Raw genomic sequence first — 18,870 nt, forward strand, 5'->3', positions numbered from 1 at the left:
TGCAAGTGACTTGTATGCTACTGAAAATTATGGTGCAATCTGAAGTAGTCCAAGTACTTTATATATAATTCATTTAATATATCAACCACTGAGATAAAATATATGATATACACATATTTATACTCCTCTCATTTTATAGCTAAGAAAAGATAAAGGCAGTGAGAAGACTTGTCATGATTAGAACCAGGTAATCTGAATCTGAAGTATGTACTTCTGGCCACTATGCAAACAGCCTCCCAACATGGATATAGCCAGGAACAGCTTCAGGTTTGAACATCCCCAAAACTATACTGAGGAAAGTTCAGAACGCACATGATTTTCTATACAACTTTCCTCCTGAGGGAAGCTAAGGCTAACCTAAAGTACCTTTTCTTTTAGAGCCAGAGCCTTCTGGGAGTCTACACGAATGCCATCTTCTTCTGACTCAGATTCCTGAGAAACAGAGTCATGAGTACTATCTTCTTTATCAAGTTCATCAAGGATACTGTCCTGAAATCAAATAGAACCATGCTCATCATTACCTAACAATTACACTAAGCAGAACTTAAATTGTCACACTCTAAGGACCTATAAAAGAAATCCAAATAACACTGTCAAGATTACAGCCAGAGAAAAAGAGGTGCCCCTTTTTAGAAACCCAAGATCTAAGCTACTTAAATAATTTGATTTGGGGGCTGGAGAAATGGCTTAGCGGTTAAGCCCTTGCTTGTGAAGCCTAAAGACCCCGGTTCAAGGCTTGATTCCCCAAGACCCACATTAGCCAGATGCACAAGGGGGCGCACGCATCTAGAGTTCATTCGCAGTGGCTGGAAGCCCTGGCACACCCATTCTCTCTCTCTCTATCTGCCTCTTTCTCTCTATGTCTGTTGCTCTCAAATAAAATTTTTTTAAAAAAATCTTTAAAAAAAAATAATCTGATTTTGGCCAGACAGGGGGGCTTATACCTGTAGTCCCCCATACTCAAAAGTAGTATTGCCATGACTTTGAAGCTAGCCTGGCGTAGATTCAGTGTGAAACTCTGCTTCAAAAGACCAAAAAAATAAAATAGAATAGAATAAAAATAAAGATGCTGAATCTGACTCTAAATGTATAAAGTAAGCTAAGTCAACAGAATCTATAAACCATACACTAACAGCATTGAGGCATTATAGCATGACAAAAGAAAAGTTTCCAAAGTTTATATACTACTATAATTAGCACCCAACAACAGAGTTTTGCTTTTGTTTTTTTTTTGGGGGGGGTCTTTTTTTTAAGCAGGGTCTTACTTCAACCCAAGCTGCTCTTGAATCCATGGCAATCCTATGTCAGCATCCCAAGTACTGAGATTAAAGTCATGTGACACGATAGCCAGCTAGTTTATTTTTGCCTTGTTTAGAACATTTTTTCTTCTATTTTTAAGACAGTAACAAAAACTGTTTATAGCACACCACTGATACCTGACCCTAACAACCTCTGAAGGTAGGAATGACTAAGCATTTTCTTTACCTGGAACCAACACACTCAACTTAGTCAGCCCACTCACTTAACTAGTGACTCAATCGGAATCTAAACCCAGGCTGTCCACCTCCTCCACAGAATTCTATTATACTATCTCACAATGTCTCCAAAACATAACTGACTCTACCAAAGAAGAAATAAATGCATACTCTTCCTAGTAATTTCAGACTCCATCAGGATTTTTCAAGATGATATTTTATTGTATATGCTTACAGTATGATTTCTAGTAGGATATTTTTTAAGTATTTCTTTTTCATTGACATAATAGCTGTGCATATTTACAGGATAAATGTGATATTCAATACAAGTATAAAATGTGTAATGATCAAATGAGGGTAAGTAGCATATGGTCATCCTAAACAATAGCACAATACCTTAAGTCCCTAGGTATTCAAGTTCACTAAAGCTCAACCATACACAAGTTTATCATTTTATATATACATATGTGTGTGTGTGTGTGTGTGTATATACACATACATACATACATACATACATACATATATATATATATATACATATATATATATATACACACATAGATAGATAGAGATACACTAACATGGTAACTGTAAACAGTGCAGTACAATTGTAATGGCATCATCTATACACAGCAGAAGCTTACTCAACACATGCTGAAAGAGTAAATGAGGGCTGGAGAGATGGCTTAGTGATTAAAGCACATGCTTGTGAAGCCTAAGGATCCAGGTTCAATTCTCCAGGTCCCACATAAGCCAGATGCACATGGTGGTGCATGTGTCTGGAGTTCATTTGCAGTGGCTAGAAGCCCTGGCATGCCCATTATCACCCTCTTCCTCTCTGACTGTAATAAATACAAATAAAATACTTTTTTAAAAAAGTAAATGATAAAGGGGAGAGAAAGGAAGGGAGGAGGGTACTTAATAGGTTGATATTGTATATATGTAAGTACAATGATTGTGATGGGGAGGTAATATGATGGAGAATGGAATTTCAAAGGGGAAAGTGTGGGGGGAGGGAGGGAATTAACATGGGATATTGTTTTATAATCATGGAAAATGCTAATAAAAATTTTAAAAAAAAGTAAATGATGGCAAGAAACAACTCTACAATACAGATATCTGAGCTGATGCCTTTTAGGAATGGAAATTGTAACATACTGACATGAAAAGACACAGGCTCATGGTAAGGGGTAAAGTGAAGGCAGTCTATATATTACAAGAATAAGTTGTTTGTTCAGGAAAGTATCATTTTTTAATTTTTATTATTAGCGAGAGAGACAGAGACAGAGATTGGGCATGCCAGGGCCTCTAGCCACTTCAAATGAACTACAGATGCATGTGCCACTATGTGTAATTGGTTTACGTGGGTTCTAAGGAATCAAAACCTGGGGCTTTGCAGGCAAGTGCCTTAACCTGTAAGACATCTCTCCAGCCCAGAAAGTATCGTTTTTAATAACAGTAAATTCAAGTATACTTCTTATACTGGAACAATAGCAAGTCATCATATGAGTGCACAGCAAACCCATCATCACACACAAACATACAAATGCACACACACACACACAATTTTTTAAAGCAAAAAAAAGTGCCAGCTTTCTCAAGTCAATTAACTTTGGTTTCAATAACAAAAATAAAACAACTTATTTGGAAAGCTGTTCAAAAGTATCACTTGAAGCTAAATGGCGAATGCAGTAGGAGCCAGAAAATGTTCTTAGGTAAGACTAAGACTTGGGTGAGAATGCTCACAGTAGGGCTGGAGAAATGGCTCACTGGTTAAGCATGTTTCCTGTATAATCATGAGGGCCTGAGGGGACGTGAGACAGCCAGAGTTTGAATCTCCAGATCCCATGTAAAAAGCTGGGCACATGTAACCCCAGTCTTGCAGGGGAGCAGAGTGGTAATGGAGAACACCAGATGTTCCTTTCCAACTGTAGGAGAGCACCTACACACACACAAGAAAAAATGAAAAGAAAAAAAATTATAGGGCTAGAGAAATGGCTCAGCATTTGAGGCACTTGCCTGCAAAGCCCAAGGACCCAGAGTCAACTCCACAGAGCCCACATAAGCCGGATGCACATGGTGGTGCATGCATCTGGAGTTCATTTGCAGTGGCTGTATGCCCTGGCACACCCATTTTTTTTCTCTCTCATAAATAAATAAAAAATAAAAATAAATTCTAAAAAACTAGAAAATATTTTAAAAAAATAAATAAAGCCATGCATGGTGGCACAGCCTTTTAATCCCAGTACTCAGGAAGTTGAAATAGGAGTATCACTGTGAGTTCAAGGCCAATTTGAGACTACATAGTGAATTCCAGGTCATCTTGGGCTAGAGAAAGACCCTGCCTCAAAAAAAAAAAAAAAAAAAAAATTATTACAATGACAGAATGTTCGTAGCCATTTTATTCAAAATAACTCCACATGGGAAACCCAACTGCATAGAAACTGGAGTATGGACACAGACTTATGAAATACAGTCAGCAATGAAGAAGAACATAATACTGCTTCTCACATACTGCATACAAAATACTAGTACTCCATACTGATATGGATCACATGAGGGAATGCTAGCAAAAGAAGCCAAATACAAGAATGCAAATTGTATACTAAATCTATATAAAATCTTAACATGCAATACTAATCTCTGAGATGTAAGTTCAGAAGAGTTGTTGCTTTTAGCTTATCAATTAGGTTAACAGAGATACTGGGATGATGGAGATGCTCTAAGTGGACTGAGTTGGGGGTTCACATGTGTATACAGAAGTGAAAATTCATAAACCTATACACTTAACATTTAGTGACTTTATATACAATTATAGAGAAAGTGTTAAACAAGGGCCTAGGGATATAGCTCAGTTGATAAGAGTACTTGCCTCACATGCATCAAATCCTGGGTTCAATACCCAGCACTGCATAGAAATATGTGAAGGTGTACATCTATAATCTCCACACTCAAGAGGTAGAGGCAGAAGGATCAGGAGTCAAAGTCATCCTTTACTATGTAGTGAGTTCAAGGGCAACCTGGGTTATGAGACTGTTTCAAAAACATTAAACAAAACAAAAAAAAAAGGACACAAGAATACTGTTAAGCACCAGGCGTGGTGGCGCACACAACTTTAATCCTAGCACTCAGGAGGCAGAGGTAGGAGGATTGCCAATAGTTCGAGGCCACCCTGAGACTCCATAGTGAATTCCAGGTCAGCCTGGGCTAGACTGAGACCCTACCTCAAAAAAGAAAAAAAAAAAAAGAAAATACTGTTAAGCAAAAAAACATAATCAAATCTAAAAATTGAGAATCACTGCCTTTGGCAATACGAGGCACAAAAATGGGAGATGGAATACGCATATAACTTCAACAATACTGGAAAGTTATTTTAGATGATGGGATCATGTATTTTTTATTAATATGCCCTAGAACATATTATCTCCTCAACTTTTTAATTTGAATCAAATCTTACAACACTTGCTATGTAGCCCAAGTTGGCCTAAAACTCTTAGCAATCCTCCTGCTTCAGCTTCTTGAGTGCTGAGATTTCAGGCATGTACCACCATAACTGGTTTTTTTTGTTTGTTTGTTTTTTTTAATTTTTTATTTATTTGTTTGAGAGCGACAGACACAGAGAGAAAGACAGATAGAGGGAGAGAGAGAGAATGGGTGCGCCAGGGCTTCCAGCCGCTGCTAACGAACTCCAGACGCGTGCGCCCCCTTGTGCATCTGGCTAACGTGGGACCTGGGGAACCAAGCCTCAAACCCGGGTCCTTAGGCTTCACAGGCAAGCGCTTAACTGCTAAGCCATCTCTCTAGCCCACCATAACTGGTTTTTATGTAGTACTTTTTTTCTTGCATGTGTGTGTGGATAATGATGTGTGTATGAGCAGGTCAAGGCCTCTTGCCACTATAAACAAACATCACAGCCGACCATGGTGGTGTATACCTTTAATCCCAGCATTCGGGAGGCAGAGGTAAGAGGATCGCTGAGAGTTCGAGGCCACCCTGAGACTACATAATAAATTCCAGGTCAGCCTGGACTAAAGAGAGACCTACCTCAAAAAACCAAAGTAATAAAATAAAATAAACACCAGACGCTTGCACCACTGCCACTTTTTTCCCCCACCTACCTCAGCCTCTCAAGTGCTAGGACTAAAGACATGCACCACCCCGTACACCAGTATCATTTTTTGTGTCCAGCTTTAATGGGTAGCCTGGGATTTGAACCTAGGCCACCAGGCTTTGCCAACAAGTGCCTTTAACCAATGAGCAATCTTCCCAGCCCCACATAATACTTTTTAAAAAAAAGGAATGTATATTCCAAGTTTAGTTATCACATTTCTCCATGATACCCTCCACACACACCTCCAACCAAATCATTTTAAACATTACGAATCCAGGTTGGAGGGATGGCTTAACGGTTAAGGCATTTGCCTGCAAAGTCAAAGGACCCAGGTTTGATTCCCCAGGACCCACATTAGTCACATAAACAAGGGGGCACACACATCTGGAGTTCACTCACAGTGGCTGGAGGCCCTGGTGTGCCCATTCTCTCTCTCTCCCTCTTTCTCTGTCAAATAAATAAATAAATAAAACTATTAAAAATTATGAGTCCTGCTGGGCGTGGTGGCACACGCCTTTAATCCCAGCACTCGGGAGGCAGAGGTAGGAGGATCGCCATGAGTTCAAGGCCATCCTGAGACTACATAGTTAATTCCAGGTCAGCCTGGACCAGAGTGAGACCCTACCTCGAAAAAAAAAAAAAAAATTATGAGTCCAGCCAGGCGTGGTGGAGCACGCCTTAATCTCAGCACTCGGGAGGCAGAGGCAGGAGGATCACAGGCCATCCTGAGACTACATAGTTAATTCCAGGTCAGCCTGAACTAGAGTGAGACCCTGCCTCTAAAACAAACAAACAAACAAAAAAAAATTTATGAGTCCAGGGGCTGGAGATATGGCTCAGCAGTTAAGGCACTTGCCTGTAAAAAATCTACCCACTTAGGTTTGATTACCCAGTATCCACATATATATGTCTGGAGTTTGTTTGTAGTGGCTGGAGGCCCTGGAGCTACCTAGCACTCTCTCTTTGCTTGCAAATAAATAAAATTTAAAAAATTATGAGTCCAGAATAAAGTGAACCAATAGGGTCCCTTTTCACAGACTAACCTATGAGTAGCTCCCTGGAGTTCTGAGGAGGGTTCTGAGACACAGCAGTGGTGGTGATTCTCTAATGAGCACCATGTGTGGAAGACAGAAAGCACACACCACACAATGGCTCAGTTCTAGAATAGCAAAGTCCTCCTTCCTGGGATTAAGATTAACCTAATTTTAACTAACATGGTGGCACACACCTGTAATGCCAGTACTTAGGGAGGCTCAGGCAGGAGGACCACAAGTTCAAGGCCAGCTTGGACTACATATTAAGACCCCCAACTCAGGCCAGGCATGGTGATGCACACCTTTAGTCCCAGAACTTGGGAGGCAGAAGTAGGAGGATCACTATGAGTTCAAAGCCAGCCTGAGACTACATAGTGAATTCCAGGTCAGCCTGGGCTACAGCAAAACCCTACTTCAGAAAACCAAAAAGAAAAGAAAAAAAAAAAATAGAGCCCCCCCCATCTCCAAAGACTGGTAGTGGGAAACACAGGACATAAGAATACTATTATTTTTCACTTATTCTGTGACTATTAGCTAAATCCAATAAAATTTTATTCAAAAATTATTTATCTAAAAAGAAAAGCAGATGGGCTGGAGAGATGGCTTAGTGGTTAAGGGGGCTTGCCTGCAAGCCACAGGAACCAGGTTCAATTCCCCAGGACCCACGTAAGGCAGATGCACAAGGCGGCACACACACCTTGAATTTGTCTGTAGTAGCTGGAGGCTCTGGCACACCCATTCTCTCTCCCTCTCCCCCGCCTCAAATAAATAAATACATAGATAAATTAATAAAGCAGAGAACTCAATCCCACACACCTCGGAACCCCAAGCACACAAATATTAAGAAACACGTAACTAAATCAGGCATAGTGGCACACACCTTTAATTCCAGCACTTGAGGCAGAGAGAAGCAGAGACAGGAGGATCACCGTGAGTTCCAGGCCACCCTGAGACTACATGAATTCCAGGTCAGCCTGGCCTACAAAGATCCTACCTCGAAAAGCAAAAACAAAAACAAAAAAAAAACCATAACTGGATTAACTTACCACATCAAGTTTTGCCCAAGCCTCATAATCGTAAGATTTTATCCTGTTTTTAGTGTTCTCCTCTTTGGTTTTTCTGGAAGACACTTTTGCTTTGCCTTTCTTCTTTTTCCTAAAATTTCCATTTCGAACAGGAGGTAAATTCTACGCAGGAAAGAAAAGTTTTGAGCATTCTTTTGCTTTGTATGTAACTAATAATGTTTGAAATTTTCACTAAATGGTATTTTCAAGTAAGAAATATTTTCCATGTAATGTTCAAATGTTACATTTATAATAGTACTTTAAAGTTTAATTCAGTCTTTGATGTTTAGCCACAGAAATCCTAGTTATATCTTTAGTTTACAATCCTAAACTCAAACTTCAAAAACCATTTGGCCTTCAGCCTCAGCAGAATGAATGAGCTATGGTTCAAAGGCAACCTGTCATGCCTACACACTGCTATATACAACATCCACTCCTAGCATATTTTAAACACACAGGCTTAAGAAAACATTTCACTCAACAAGAACTACCTACATTTTTAAGCCAATATACTTATATATGATACATAAGCATGACTATTACTTTCATGTATGTACGTGCATCCTCCCTACACATTTTACAGCATTACTCATCTTTAAGTATTATCACATGGTCATCGTTTCAGTAACTACTCACTATGATTTTAAGATACCTTACTATGGGCTGGAGAGTTGGCTTAGCAGTTAAGGAAAGCCAAAGGACCCAGGTTTGATTTCCCAGAACCCATATAAACTAGATACACAAGGTGGCGCATGCATCTGGAGTTTGGTTGCAGCAGCTGAAGGCCCTGTATGCCCATTTTCTCTTTCTCAAAATACATTAAAAAAAAAAAGATATCTTACTATAGCTAACACAATTATTATAAAGACATGGAAAATGGCACAATTCCTAAAAATGTTAATAGTGAAACAAATCGCTTCAATTTCAGTACTTTGTGTTTCTGTTTGTTGTCAGAGTCTCAAGTATGCCAGGCTGGCTTTGAACTGCTATATAGACAAGGATGACCTTGAACTCTGCAGCCCCTTGCCTCCAAGTGTTAGGAATGAAGGTGTGACCATCGTGCCCAGCTGCACTTTTTTTTTTTCATAAGACATTTTCTAAGATGACTGATTTTAAATTGAGTTTCGCTGCACACTAACTTAGGAATTCTTCATTTACCTCCTCAGGGACACCACTTTGTCTTCTTAGTTCCATATCCTTTTGTTTAATGTCTTTCTCCCAGTTTTCTAAGTCCCTCATGAAGTCCTGTAACTCTTCTGCATTTTGCTTGACTTGTAGTTGTAATTCAATTGCTTTACTTGAAGTCATGGTGCCCTGCAAAGTTTTCAATAATCAACCCCTGATAAGAGTTAAGTAAGGGGCTTGGGGGGGGGGGTGCTCAGCAGTTATAAAGGTGCTTGCTTACAAACCCTACCAGTCCAGGTTCAATTCCCCAATACCCATGCAAAACCAGATGCAAAAAGTGGTGCATGTATCTAGAATTCATGCTTGAAGTAGCAAGAGGCCCTGACATGCACATGGACATGCACATACATGCAAATAAATAAATAAATAACAGTTTTTAAAGAATTAAATAGAATGGCAAATGCTTCTTATTTTACAAAGTAGTTGCACCCCCACAAACCTATCATAAGTTGAAGACAGTAAAAACTGCATTTAAAAAAGGGATGGCACACTACTGTGAGCCTAACTCTCAGAAAACTGAGGCAGTAGGGTCAAGGCCAGCCTGGGATAAGACCCTACCACAAAGAAAAAGAGAAGCATTTAGCATACCTAGCCTAGCAAACATAACTTAGCATCTCAGTACACTGAGTATCAACTGTTGACTCTTAAGAAAGTGCTGGCAGGTGGGGGCTGTGGCTTACTGTCACTGCCCAGCAGGGTGTTTATCACAGCCCAAAAAATAACCAAAATTCAAAGTAGTTTCTATTAGATACATACTGCTTTCTCACCATCATAAAGCTGAAAAAATCCTAAGTCAAACCATCAAATCAGGGACTATTTATGTTTGGTTTATTTTTCCAAACCTTAACAGATTTAAAAGCTAATTTATAAACGCCCAAGTTTTGTGGACAGAAGAGATACTAAACTTGAAGAAAGCCTAAAGTGATGCTAACACAGTATCAGCATAGCAGGATCTAAGTGAATCTACTGTCATTCTCGAATCACAAGAAGAGAAAAAACAACAAAACTGGCAAGTCATGGCAGACTGGCCACTCACTGCTAGAGTTTAAGAGTACAGCCTAGAAGCTCTCTTCACTCCTTTATTCCCCAACATAACTTGAACTTACTATGTGAAAGATAACACCACAAAGCAAAATTTAGGAATGCACAAACGAAGCAAGGGTTGCTGTCTAGTGGAGAAGGAAGAACAAAGTCGCTGAAGTACTGAGTAACCAAGTCTGGTAAGCAGCCTCTCATGCCCAGGACTGTATTTTGCACCACATAATTCTTTGTTGTACATCACAGGATGGATGGCAACACCCCTAAACTCTATATACCAGGAGCCAGTGTTACCCTCTCCCCTGAACTGTGACAGCCAGACTGTTTCCAAGCACTGCTGGGTGGACAGTGGGGAGGCAAAGCATGGCCTACGATGAACCATATGCAAACACTATGCAATTCGCAAGACAGGTGTAAATTCAGAAGGCAGGGTGGTAATAAAGAATCCCAGATGTGCTGAAACTTTGGATGGGTTTCAATAAGGAGCCAAATAAATGAATAAAAATATTTTAAAAGGAGCTGGAAGCTGGGCATGGTGGTGCATGCCTTTATTCCTAGCAGAGGTAGGAGGATCACTGTGCATTCAAGGCCATCCTGAGACTACAGAGTGAATTCCACTTCAGCCTAGGCTACAGTGAAACCCTACCTTGAAAAGCCAAAGAAAAGGGAAGGGGGCTGGAGAAATGGCTTAGCAGTTAAGGCATTTGCCTGCACAGCCCAAGAACCCAGGTTCAACTCCCCACAGGCTGGCTATAAGCTAAATGCACAAAGTGGCACATGCTTCTGGAATTCATCTGCAGTGGCTGGAGGCCCTGGCATGCCCACCCTTTCCCTCTCTCATAACTAAATGAATATAAATAAAATTTTTTAAAAAAAGAACAAAAAAGAGCCAAACAGAGTAACAGGAAGAAAGCTGCAGAACGAGCTGGGTAGGAGACTAAAGTGGCAGCTGTAGCCAGACCTTGAAATGTTAGACCATGAGATCTTACCTACATTCTGAAAGCCATGTAAAGGGACCGAAATGCTAAAATCAAAATTACTTGATTAGGTGGAGATGTTGGGGAGAAAGACTCAAATGATGTCCTAGATGTCTGCATGGGAGTCTGGTTACACTGGTGATGCCACTGTGAGTTAAGAAATACAATTTTGCCGGGCGTGGTGGCGCACGCCTTCAATCCCAGCACTTGGGAGGCAGAGGTAGGAGGATCGCTGTGAGTTCAAGGCCACCCTGAGACTCCATAGTGAATTCCAGGTCAGCCTGGGCTAGAGTGAGACCCTACCTCGAAAAACCAAAAAAAAAAAAAGAAAAGAAAAAAAAAAAGAAATACAATTTTAGGGCTGGTGAGATAGCTTAGAAGTTAAGGTGATTGCCTGTGAAGCCTCAGGGCCCATGTTTAACTCTTCAGATTCCACATAAGCCAGACACACAAAGGTGAGGCAAGTGCAAGGTCAGGCATGCCCACTAGGTGGCGCAAACATCCAGAGTTCAATTTCAGTGGTGCGCCAATTCTCTCTAAAATAAATAAACTTTTAAAATTTTTTTTTTAATTTTAAATGCAATTTTATGGGCTGGAAACATGGCTTAGCAGTTAAGGCGCTTGCCTGCAAAGCCTAAGGACTCATGCTCAACTCTCCAGATCCCACATAAACCAGACACACAAGGTGATGCAAGCATGCAAGGTCACACATAAGCTTAAGGTGGCCATGCATCTGGAGTTCGATTGCAGGGGCTGGAGGCCCTGGCACATCAATTCTCTCGCTGGCATGCCACGTGCTCTCTCTCTCATTATAAAATAAAATAAAGCTGGGCATGGTGCACATGCCTTGAATCCCAGCACTCAGGAGGCAGAGGTAGGAGGATTGCTGTGCTTTCGAGGCCACCCTGAGATTACATAGTGAATTCCAGGTCAGCCTGGGCTAGAGTGAGACCTTAACTCGAAAAACCAAAAAAAATAAAATAAAAGAAAGAAAGAAATGCAATCTTAACCGGTTGTGGTGACATGCCTTAAATCCCAGCACTTGGGAGACAGAAGTAGGAAGCTTGCCAACTTTGAAACCAGCCTGGGGCTACAGAGTGTCTTCCAGGTTCGCCTGCGCTAACCTGAGGGGTGGGGATACAGTTTTAAAAGGAAAAGATTTCAGAGTTGTATAGCTGGATTATGTGTTTAGGACATGTTGAATTTGAGTGCTTAGGGGACATCAGGAGAAGATACACAGTAGGTAGCACTAAAGGATGAGAAATAAATGTGGCTGTCACCAATAAAAGGTGGATTTGAACACACTTAGCCACTGTGACTACTAAAAGATGGACAAAGCCTGAAGAACCCTAATACTTAGAGAAAAGAGCAAGAGATGCCAACATCAGAAAAATGAAAACCTCAGCAGGTGGGGCTGGGGGAAAACGAGAGCAGCATGGAAGAGAGTTCATGAAGTGGGAGAGGTCACAGTGCCAAACCAGCGAGAAAGGTAGAGGAAAAGAAAGGGCATTACGTTCAGGCATCTAGAATGACAGTACTACTGAGATTTTTATGTTTATAAAGACGGCAGTGAGAGTGTATGGGACTAAAGGTGTCTTTAATAAATTAAGACTTGTTCCAGAGTACGTCTGAGCTAGGCCTGGTGGCCCAACCTATAATTTCAGTTCCTCCTAAAACCGGAGCATCACAAATTCAAAGTCTGAAGGGCAACAGACCCTGCTTTAAAAAAAAAAAAAAATTAGAAAAGGGCTGGGATAGATCACCTGTCCAGCGCTGGGAGGGAGGGAGGTCAATACAGGAAAGATGGATGGATGAATGATAGGGCTAGGCGGTCCCCCAAAACGTGGAGGGAGATTCAAACCTTAAACGGGAGGGTGGGTGAGAGATGGAAAGTAGGGATTATAAACCATTTAAACTTCTTTTCACTAAAGAAGAGGTAGTTACAAGTGCACACAGGTCTCCAGCCTCTTGGCCTCAACAACCTAACAAAGTTTAAGCTGTTTCCAAGCAGTGTCTATGCTTGGTAACAGACTTGCATTTAATTCAAGAACTAAAACTAGTACAGTACTTTTCTGGGCAGTCAAAAAATAAAAAGCCAGAATAACCGTGAAGCAAGACCGTGGGATGCTGCCATGGTCCGGCTTCTTCCCCACACATGCAGCCCTCCTCTCCCTCCGAGCCCGACAGGACCACAAACTTGCAGCGCGGGGGGCACCGCCCGCGCACCCCCACCCGCGCCGGAGGGGGCGGCGCCGCCGAGGTCCCCCGAGCCCCGCGCGGCGGGCGGAAGACGCGCCGCGGGCCGAACGTGCCGGCTCCGGCCGGGGGCGCGCGGCCGGCCTCCGGGGAGCGCGCTGCCCGCTCGCCCTCCCCGCCCGGCCTAGGCCCGCCGCCCCCCGCTCCCGCTGGGACCCGGAGGGCGCCCTGCAGCCGGCGGCAACGGCAGCGCCCGCTCACCCGCCCAGGCCGCCACCACCCGCACCGCGACGCACCGCAGCCGGCGACGCACACGGGCCCCCGGCCGGCGCCTTCCCAGAAGGCCCCGCGCGCCCCGCCCCTCGGAGCCCGGTCCTGGCTCGCGCATGCGCAGCAGGCGAGGTCCCTGCGCCCCGCCGCTCCGGGGAGTGCCTGAGCGAAAGCGGACTCGCGGCTTTGCCCGCTTCCTGGGTAACTAAGCGGGCAGTCGTCCTGACGTATTTTAATTGTCTTATTTATTTATTTAAGAGGAGAGGCAGATAGCAATGGGAGCGTCATGGGCTGGAGGGATGGCTTAGTGGTTAAGGCGTTTGCGTGCAAAGCCAAAGGACCAAGGTTCAATTCCCCAGGACCCACGTAAACCAGATGCACAAGGTGGCGCATGCGTCTCGAGTTCATTTGCAGTGGCTGGAGACTTGTGTGTCCATCCTTTCTCTCTCTCTCTCTCTCTCTCTCTCTCTCTCTCTCTCTCTCTCTCTCTCTCTCTCTCTCTCTCTCTCTCTCTCTCTCGCTCCCCTCCACCGCCCTCTTTCTCTGTCAAATAAATCAAATATATATATTTATATATGTCTGTGATATTTGCTTTACTTTTGTCTAACGATATGGTGTAGCCCATTCATACCAGAAAGTTAGTGTTTCTCTAGTAAGAACTGTGTAATTTAGTAAGCCCAACAATTTTGCAGAATTGTCTTTTCCTCTAAGTGATTTTACTTGCCAAATCCTTTGTACTTTTTGCAAGTAACTCCTTTTCTAAGAGTATCTACTTATGAATCTGTTGTGTGTCATTATCTAAAATCCATCTTTATGTATGTTCTGGTTTATCTAAAAGAAAGAATATGAAGCATTTAACACTTTTATTTTGCTTCCTTTGTGAGTCAACCTTCATTGTTGTAACAACTTTAAACTTGTAAAATTATTAATACCATTATTATTATTTTAGAAGTCCACAAAAACAAACATATCAAATTTCCAAACTGGGTCAGCTCTATGATCTCAAACATTACCCCCAAGATCAGACTGGTTCTCAAACTTGGATGGACTTTGGAATCACTGGGAGAGTATCACTCAGGTATACTAGCTCATGGATCCTATCCTACAGCTTCTGACTTGGGGGGTGGGGGCGGGGCTCCACACCAGACATTTACAAAACACAGGCTAGAGCTGCTCACTTCTGGCTGAGAACTACTCTCACAGGTACTGATTAATGACAAAGCCAGTGTCATAATGACATAAAGTTATATATTAGCACCATTTTCCATTGTGTGGGTATCTTCATATTTTAAAGTCACAGTAGTCAAGTCTATAAGTACATCACCAAAATATTTGCTAATGGAATGATGGTGGTGGTGATGTAGGTGATATGTTATAGAGAGAAATAACTGGATTTTAAGGCATCCTAACATTTTTAAATTAATAATCACTTTAAAACAGATACTGGCCTAGGGAGTTGGTTCAGTGGATAAGGCACTTGGGCACAAGCCTGAGGACTAGAGTTTGGATCCCCAGAGCCCATGTGGATACCAGATGAGTGTGGAGCCTGCCTGTAATCCCAGTGATCAGGAGGCAGAGACAGGGAATCTGGGCACGCTGGCTAGCCAGACCTGCCAAATCAGCAAGCCTTGGGTTCAGGGGAGAGACAGCTTCCGTAAATAGTGTGGAGAGCAATCCTGGAAGACACCTAACCTCTGGCTTTCTCTCTCTCTCCTTCTTCCCCTTCTCCCTCCTCTTTTCCTTCCTTTCCCCTTTCCCTTCGCCTTTTCCTCCTCCTCTTCCCTCATTTTCTCCTCCCTCCATAGTAATCACAAGACTGTTTAGTGGCTTACCAAATAGAACCAAAGAAAGAAGCATTAGTTGAACAGTCTTTTTTCTTAGTGTGTGTGGTGCAAGAGAGAAAGAGAAACAGTGTGTGTGTGTGTGTGTGTGTGTGTGTGTGTGTGTGTACCCATGCATGTGGGAACCAGAGGTCAATGTTGGATTTCTTCCTCTGTTCTCCACCTTTTTTTTTTTTTTTGAGGCAGAGTCTCCCTTTAGCCCAGGCTAACCTGGAATTTACTCTAACCCTGACTGGTCTCAAACTCATGGTGATCCTACTACCTCAGCCATTGAGTGCTGGGATTAAAGGCATGCGCCACCACACTGGGTTTACCTCCTTTTTAGGTGGCATGCAAGCCTCTACTCCTATTGATGATTGTCTTCAATGAAATGAGTAGCCATGCCTTCTTGTATGTCTACTATTATTTTCCAAAAGTAACTCCCAATCATCTCAATTTTTTATTGCTAATCTCTAAAATGGTTATTTTCAAAGAGACAATCTCTTTATGTGGTTTAATGTTGAAATCATAATGGTCACTGGAAATAAATACAAATTTACTGTTACAGCAGTGAAATACTGCAATTATTGGTTGTGGATGTTATTAATTTCGCATCTCAAACAATTGCTGAGCTCATTCAAACAGTGTAAATGAAAGATTCTAACAATTACTCTGAATCTTAAGAAGGGGCATTGGCTAAGTAACATTTTGTTTGTTTGGTTGGTTTATAGGATTGTTTCTTTGAGACAAGGTCTCACTCTGTAGCCCAAGCAGCCCTTGAATTCCTGATCCTCTTACATCATTAGATATGAACCACCATACCTAGCTGCCAAGTAACTAGCTCCAGGGAAAAAATTATGAACCTGGAAACTTCCCATTACAAGGATTCTGTACCATCTGGTTTTATGTGACAAGAATCTCAAAATAAAAGTAACTTAAGGGGCCAGGCATGGTGGTGCACACCTTTAATCCCAGCACTCGGGAGGTAGAGGTAGGAGGATCACTGTGAGTTTGAAGCCACCCTGAGACTACATAGTGAATTCCAGATCAGTCTGGGTTATAGTGAAACCCTACCTTCAAAAAAAGGGGGGGGCTGGAGAGATGGCTTAGCAGTTAAGCACTTGCCTGTGAAGCCTAAGGACCCGGGTTCGAGGCTTGATTCCTCAGAACCCACGTTAGCCAGACCCACAAGGGGGCGCATGCGTCTGGAGTTCATTTGCACTGGCTGGAGGCCCTGGCGCGCCCATTCTCTCTCTGTCTCTGGTTCTCTCTGCCTCTTTCTCTCTGTGTCTGTGTCTCTCAAATGAATAAATGAAAATCGAATAAAAATATTAAAAAAAAAAAAGACCAAATAGAAACAACCCAGTAATGGTTGACAATCCCAGTGTCAGATGTAGGATCCTATGGCTTCCCTGCTCTATCTTTAGCACATGACTTTTCACGTATGCCACAATATGGTTGCTCAGGCTCCAGCAATCCTGTTTTAAATCAAGCCAGCAGGAAGAAGCAAGGATGAAAATAACAGTATCCTCTGCTCTTAAGTAATGCTTCCTTACATGGCACTGATCATGGGTACAAGGCCAGCCATTCCTTACTGCAGGGGAAGTTCAGTTTTTATTGTTGGAAGTCATGTGCTCATCTTAAAACTGGAGAGTCACTGAATAAGGACAAAAAGCCAGTGGCAAGATAGATATTGAGAGACAACCAGCAGTCTCTGTCTCAGTTCTTTTTTTAAAAAGTATTTTATTTATTTATTTAAGAGAAAGCAGCAGAGAGAATGGCTGTGCCAGGGCCTCTAGCCACTGCAAACAAACTCTAGATGCCTGAGTCACCTTGTGCATCTGGCTTTACGTGGACACTGGGGAATCGAACCTGGGTACTTAGGTTTCGCAGACAATGTCTTAACTGCTAATCCATCTCTCCAGCCCTTAATAACTATTCTTTAAAGGCATAAAGCTGGCACACATCTGCAGTCCCAGCACTTGGGAGGTAGAGATAGGAGGACCAGGAATTCCAGGCCAAACTTCACTACATAGCAAGATGGAGGCCAGCATGGGCTATATAAGACCCTGTCTCAACAAACACACACACACACACAAACACACACAGAGAGGAAGAGAATGAAAATTGAGCATGTGGACCTGTAATTGCAGCACTTATGAGGCTCAGGGCAACATGGATTACATAAAGAAATTCTGTCTCAAAAATAAAAATGTATGGGGCTGGAGAGATGACTTAGTGTTTAAGGTACTTGCCTACAATGCCTAAAAATCCAGGTTTGATTTCCCAGTACCCATGTAAAGCCAGGTGCACAAAGTGGTGCATGTGTCTGGAGTTCATTTGCAGTGGCTGGAGGCCCTGGCACACCCATTCTCTCCTGCCCTCTCTCTCTGACTCTGTCTCCCCCACACTCTCTGTCAAATAAACTGAACTAAATTAAAACTTTTTTAAGTATGAATGAATTAATGGATACTACTAGAAATCCAGGTTCACTACAACATGTGAGAAAGGGTTAAATTTTGTAAATCTGATTATGCTGTTTACTAAGAATGTGGCTTCATGTTCTCTCTCATATGTGGATCCTAGCTACAGATGACTGGGCTTCTGCGTGAGAGTGAAAATACTTAGTAGCAGAGGCCAGAAAGTTAAAAAGGAGACATAAAGGGGAAGAAAGGAAGGGAGGAGGGTACTTAATAGGTTGATATTGTATATATGTAAGTATAATGATTGTAATGGGAGGTAATATGATGGAGAATGGAATTTCAAAGGGGAAAGTGGGGGGGCAGAGGGAGGGAATTAACATGGGATTTTTTTTATAATCATGGAAAATGCTAATAAAAATTTAAAAAAGAGGGCTGGAGAGATGGCTTAGCGGTTAAGCGCTTGCCTGTGAAGCCTAAGGACCCCGGTTCGAGGCTCGGTTCCCCAAGTCCCATGTTAGCCAGATGCACAAGGGGGCGCACGTGTCTGGAGTTCGTTTGCAGAGGCTGGAAGCCCTGGCGTGCCCATTCTCTCTCTCTCCCTCTACCTGTCTTTCTCTCTGTGTCTGTCTCTCTCAAATAAATAAATAAATAAATTTTAAAAAAATTAAAAAGAAACGTCAATTTAAACATTCTGGTATCAAGGAGTAGGAAAGTACATAAATATGCACATACATATATTTGCATATATGTCACAAAATAAAATAATGAGAGACTGAAAAAAAAGAAGAATGTGGCTTAATTTGAGCTTCACATGTTGAGGTAAAATGTCAGTGTGGAGAAAAAAATACCTTCTAATGTACAGTTGGTAAAGTGCTTGCCTACTATGCAGAAAGCTCTGGGTTCAATCACCAGCACTTCATAGACAAGTTGGCATATCGCTGTCATCCCAGCACTTGAGAGGTGGAGGCAGGAGGATCAAAAGTTCAAGCTGATCCTCAGTTACATAGCTTAAGACCATCTGGGATAGGTAAGACTTTGTCTCATAAAAAAAAAAAAAAAAAAAAAGAGAGAGAGATAGCTAGGGATGGAGAGATTGCTCAGTGGTTAAGGCATTTACCTGCAAAACCTAACAAGCTGTGAGAAGCCCCTTGAGCATCTCCTCTTCCCTCAGTTTGGTCAACCTCTGCAGCCACAGAGGCTCCCATCCATGTGTGCTTCTGCTCCTCATGTGTGCTCCAGGGGACTGCGACAGAGGCATTCCCTTCCCCATGATCTGT

At 42.3% G+C, this 18,870-nt stretch overlaps 1 protein-coding gene across 5 annotated transcripts in view; it reads right to left on the minus strand.

Moving 5' to 3' along the window:
• Positions 1–18,870, minus strand: part of Rpap3 (RNA polymerase II associated protein 3) — a 71,756-nt gene that overhangs the window by 49,588 nt on the left and 3,298 nt on the right. The window contains exons 1-4 of one of the 5 annotated variants that reach the window (XM_045153197.1): positions 13,377–13,438; positions 8,843–8,998; positions 7,667–7,807; positions 367–489 (exon numbers count right to left, since the gene is read on the minus strand). In XM_045153197.1, coding sequence (XP_045009132.1) covers positions 367–489; positions 7,667–7,807; positions 8,843–8,992 — 414 coding nt within the window. In that variant the 5' untranslated portion in view covers positions 8,993–8,998; positions 13,377–13,438. Of the gene's footprint in view, positions 1–366; positions 490–7,666; positions 7,808–8,842; positions 8,999–12,647; positions 12,911–12,989; positions 13,072–13,341; positions 13,439–18,870 lie in introns of those variants that run through there. The other 4 variants (XM_045153199.1, XM_045153200.1, XM_045153198.1 and 1 more) reach the window with 4 other exon arrangements.

The sequence above is a fragment of the Jaculus jaculus genome, chromosome 6, assembly GCF_020740685.1.
Source record: "Jaculus jaculus isolate mJacJac1 chromosome 6, mJacJac1.mat.Y.cur, whole genome shotgun sequence".
In the NCBI taxonomy this organism is placed as follows: Eukaryota; Metazoa; Chordata; class Mammalia; order Rodentia; family Dipodidae; genus Jaculus; species Jaculus jaculus.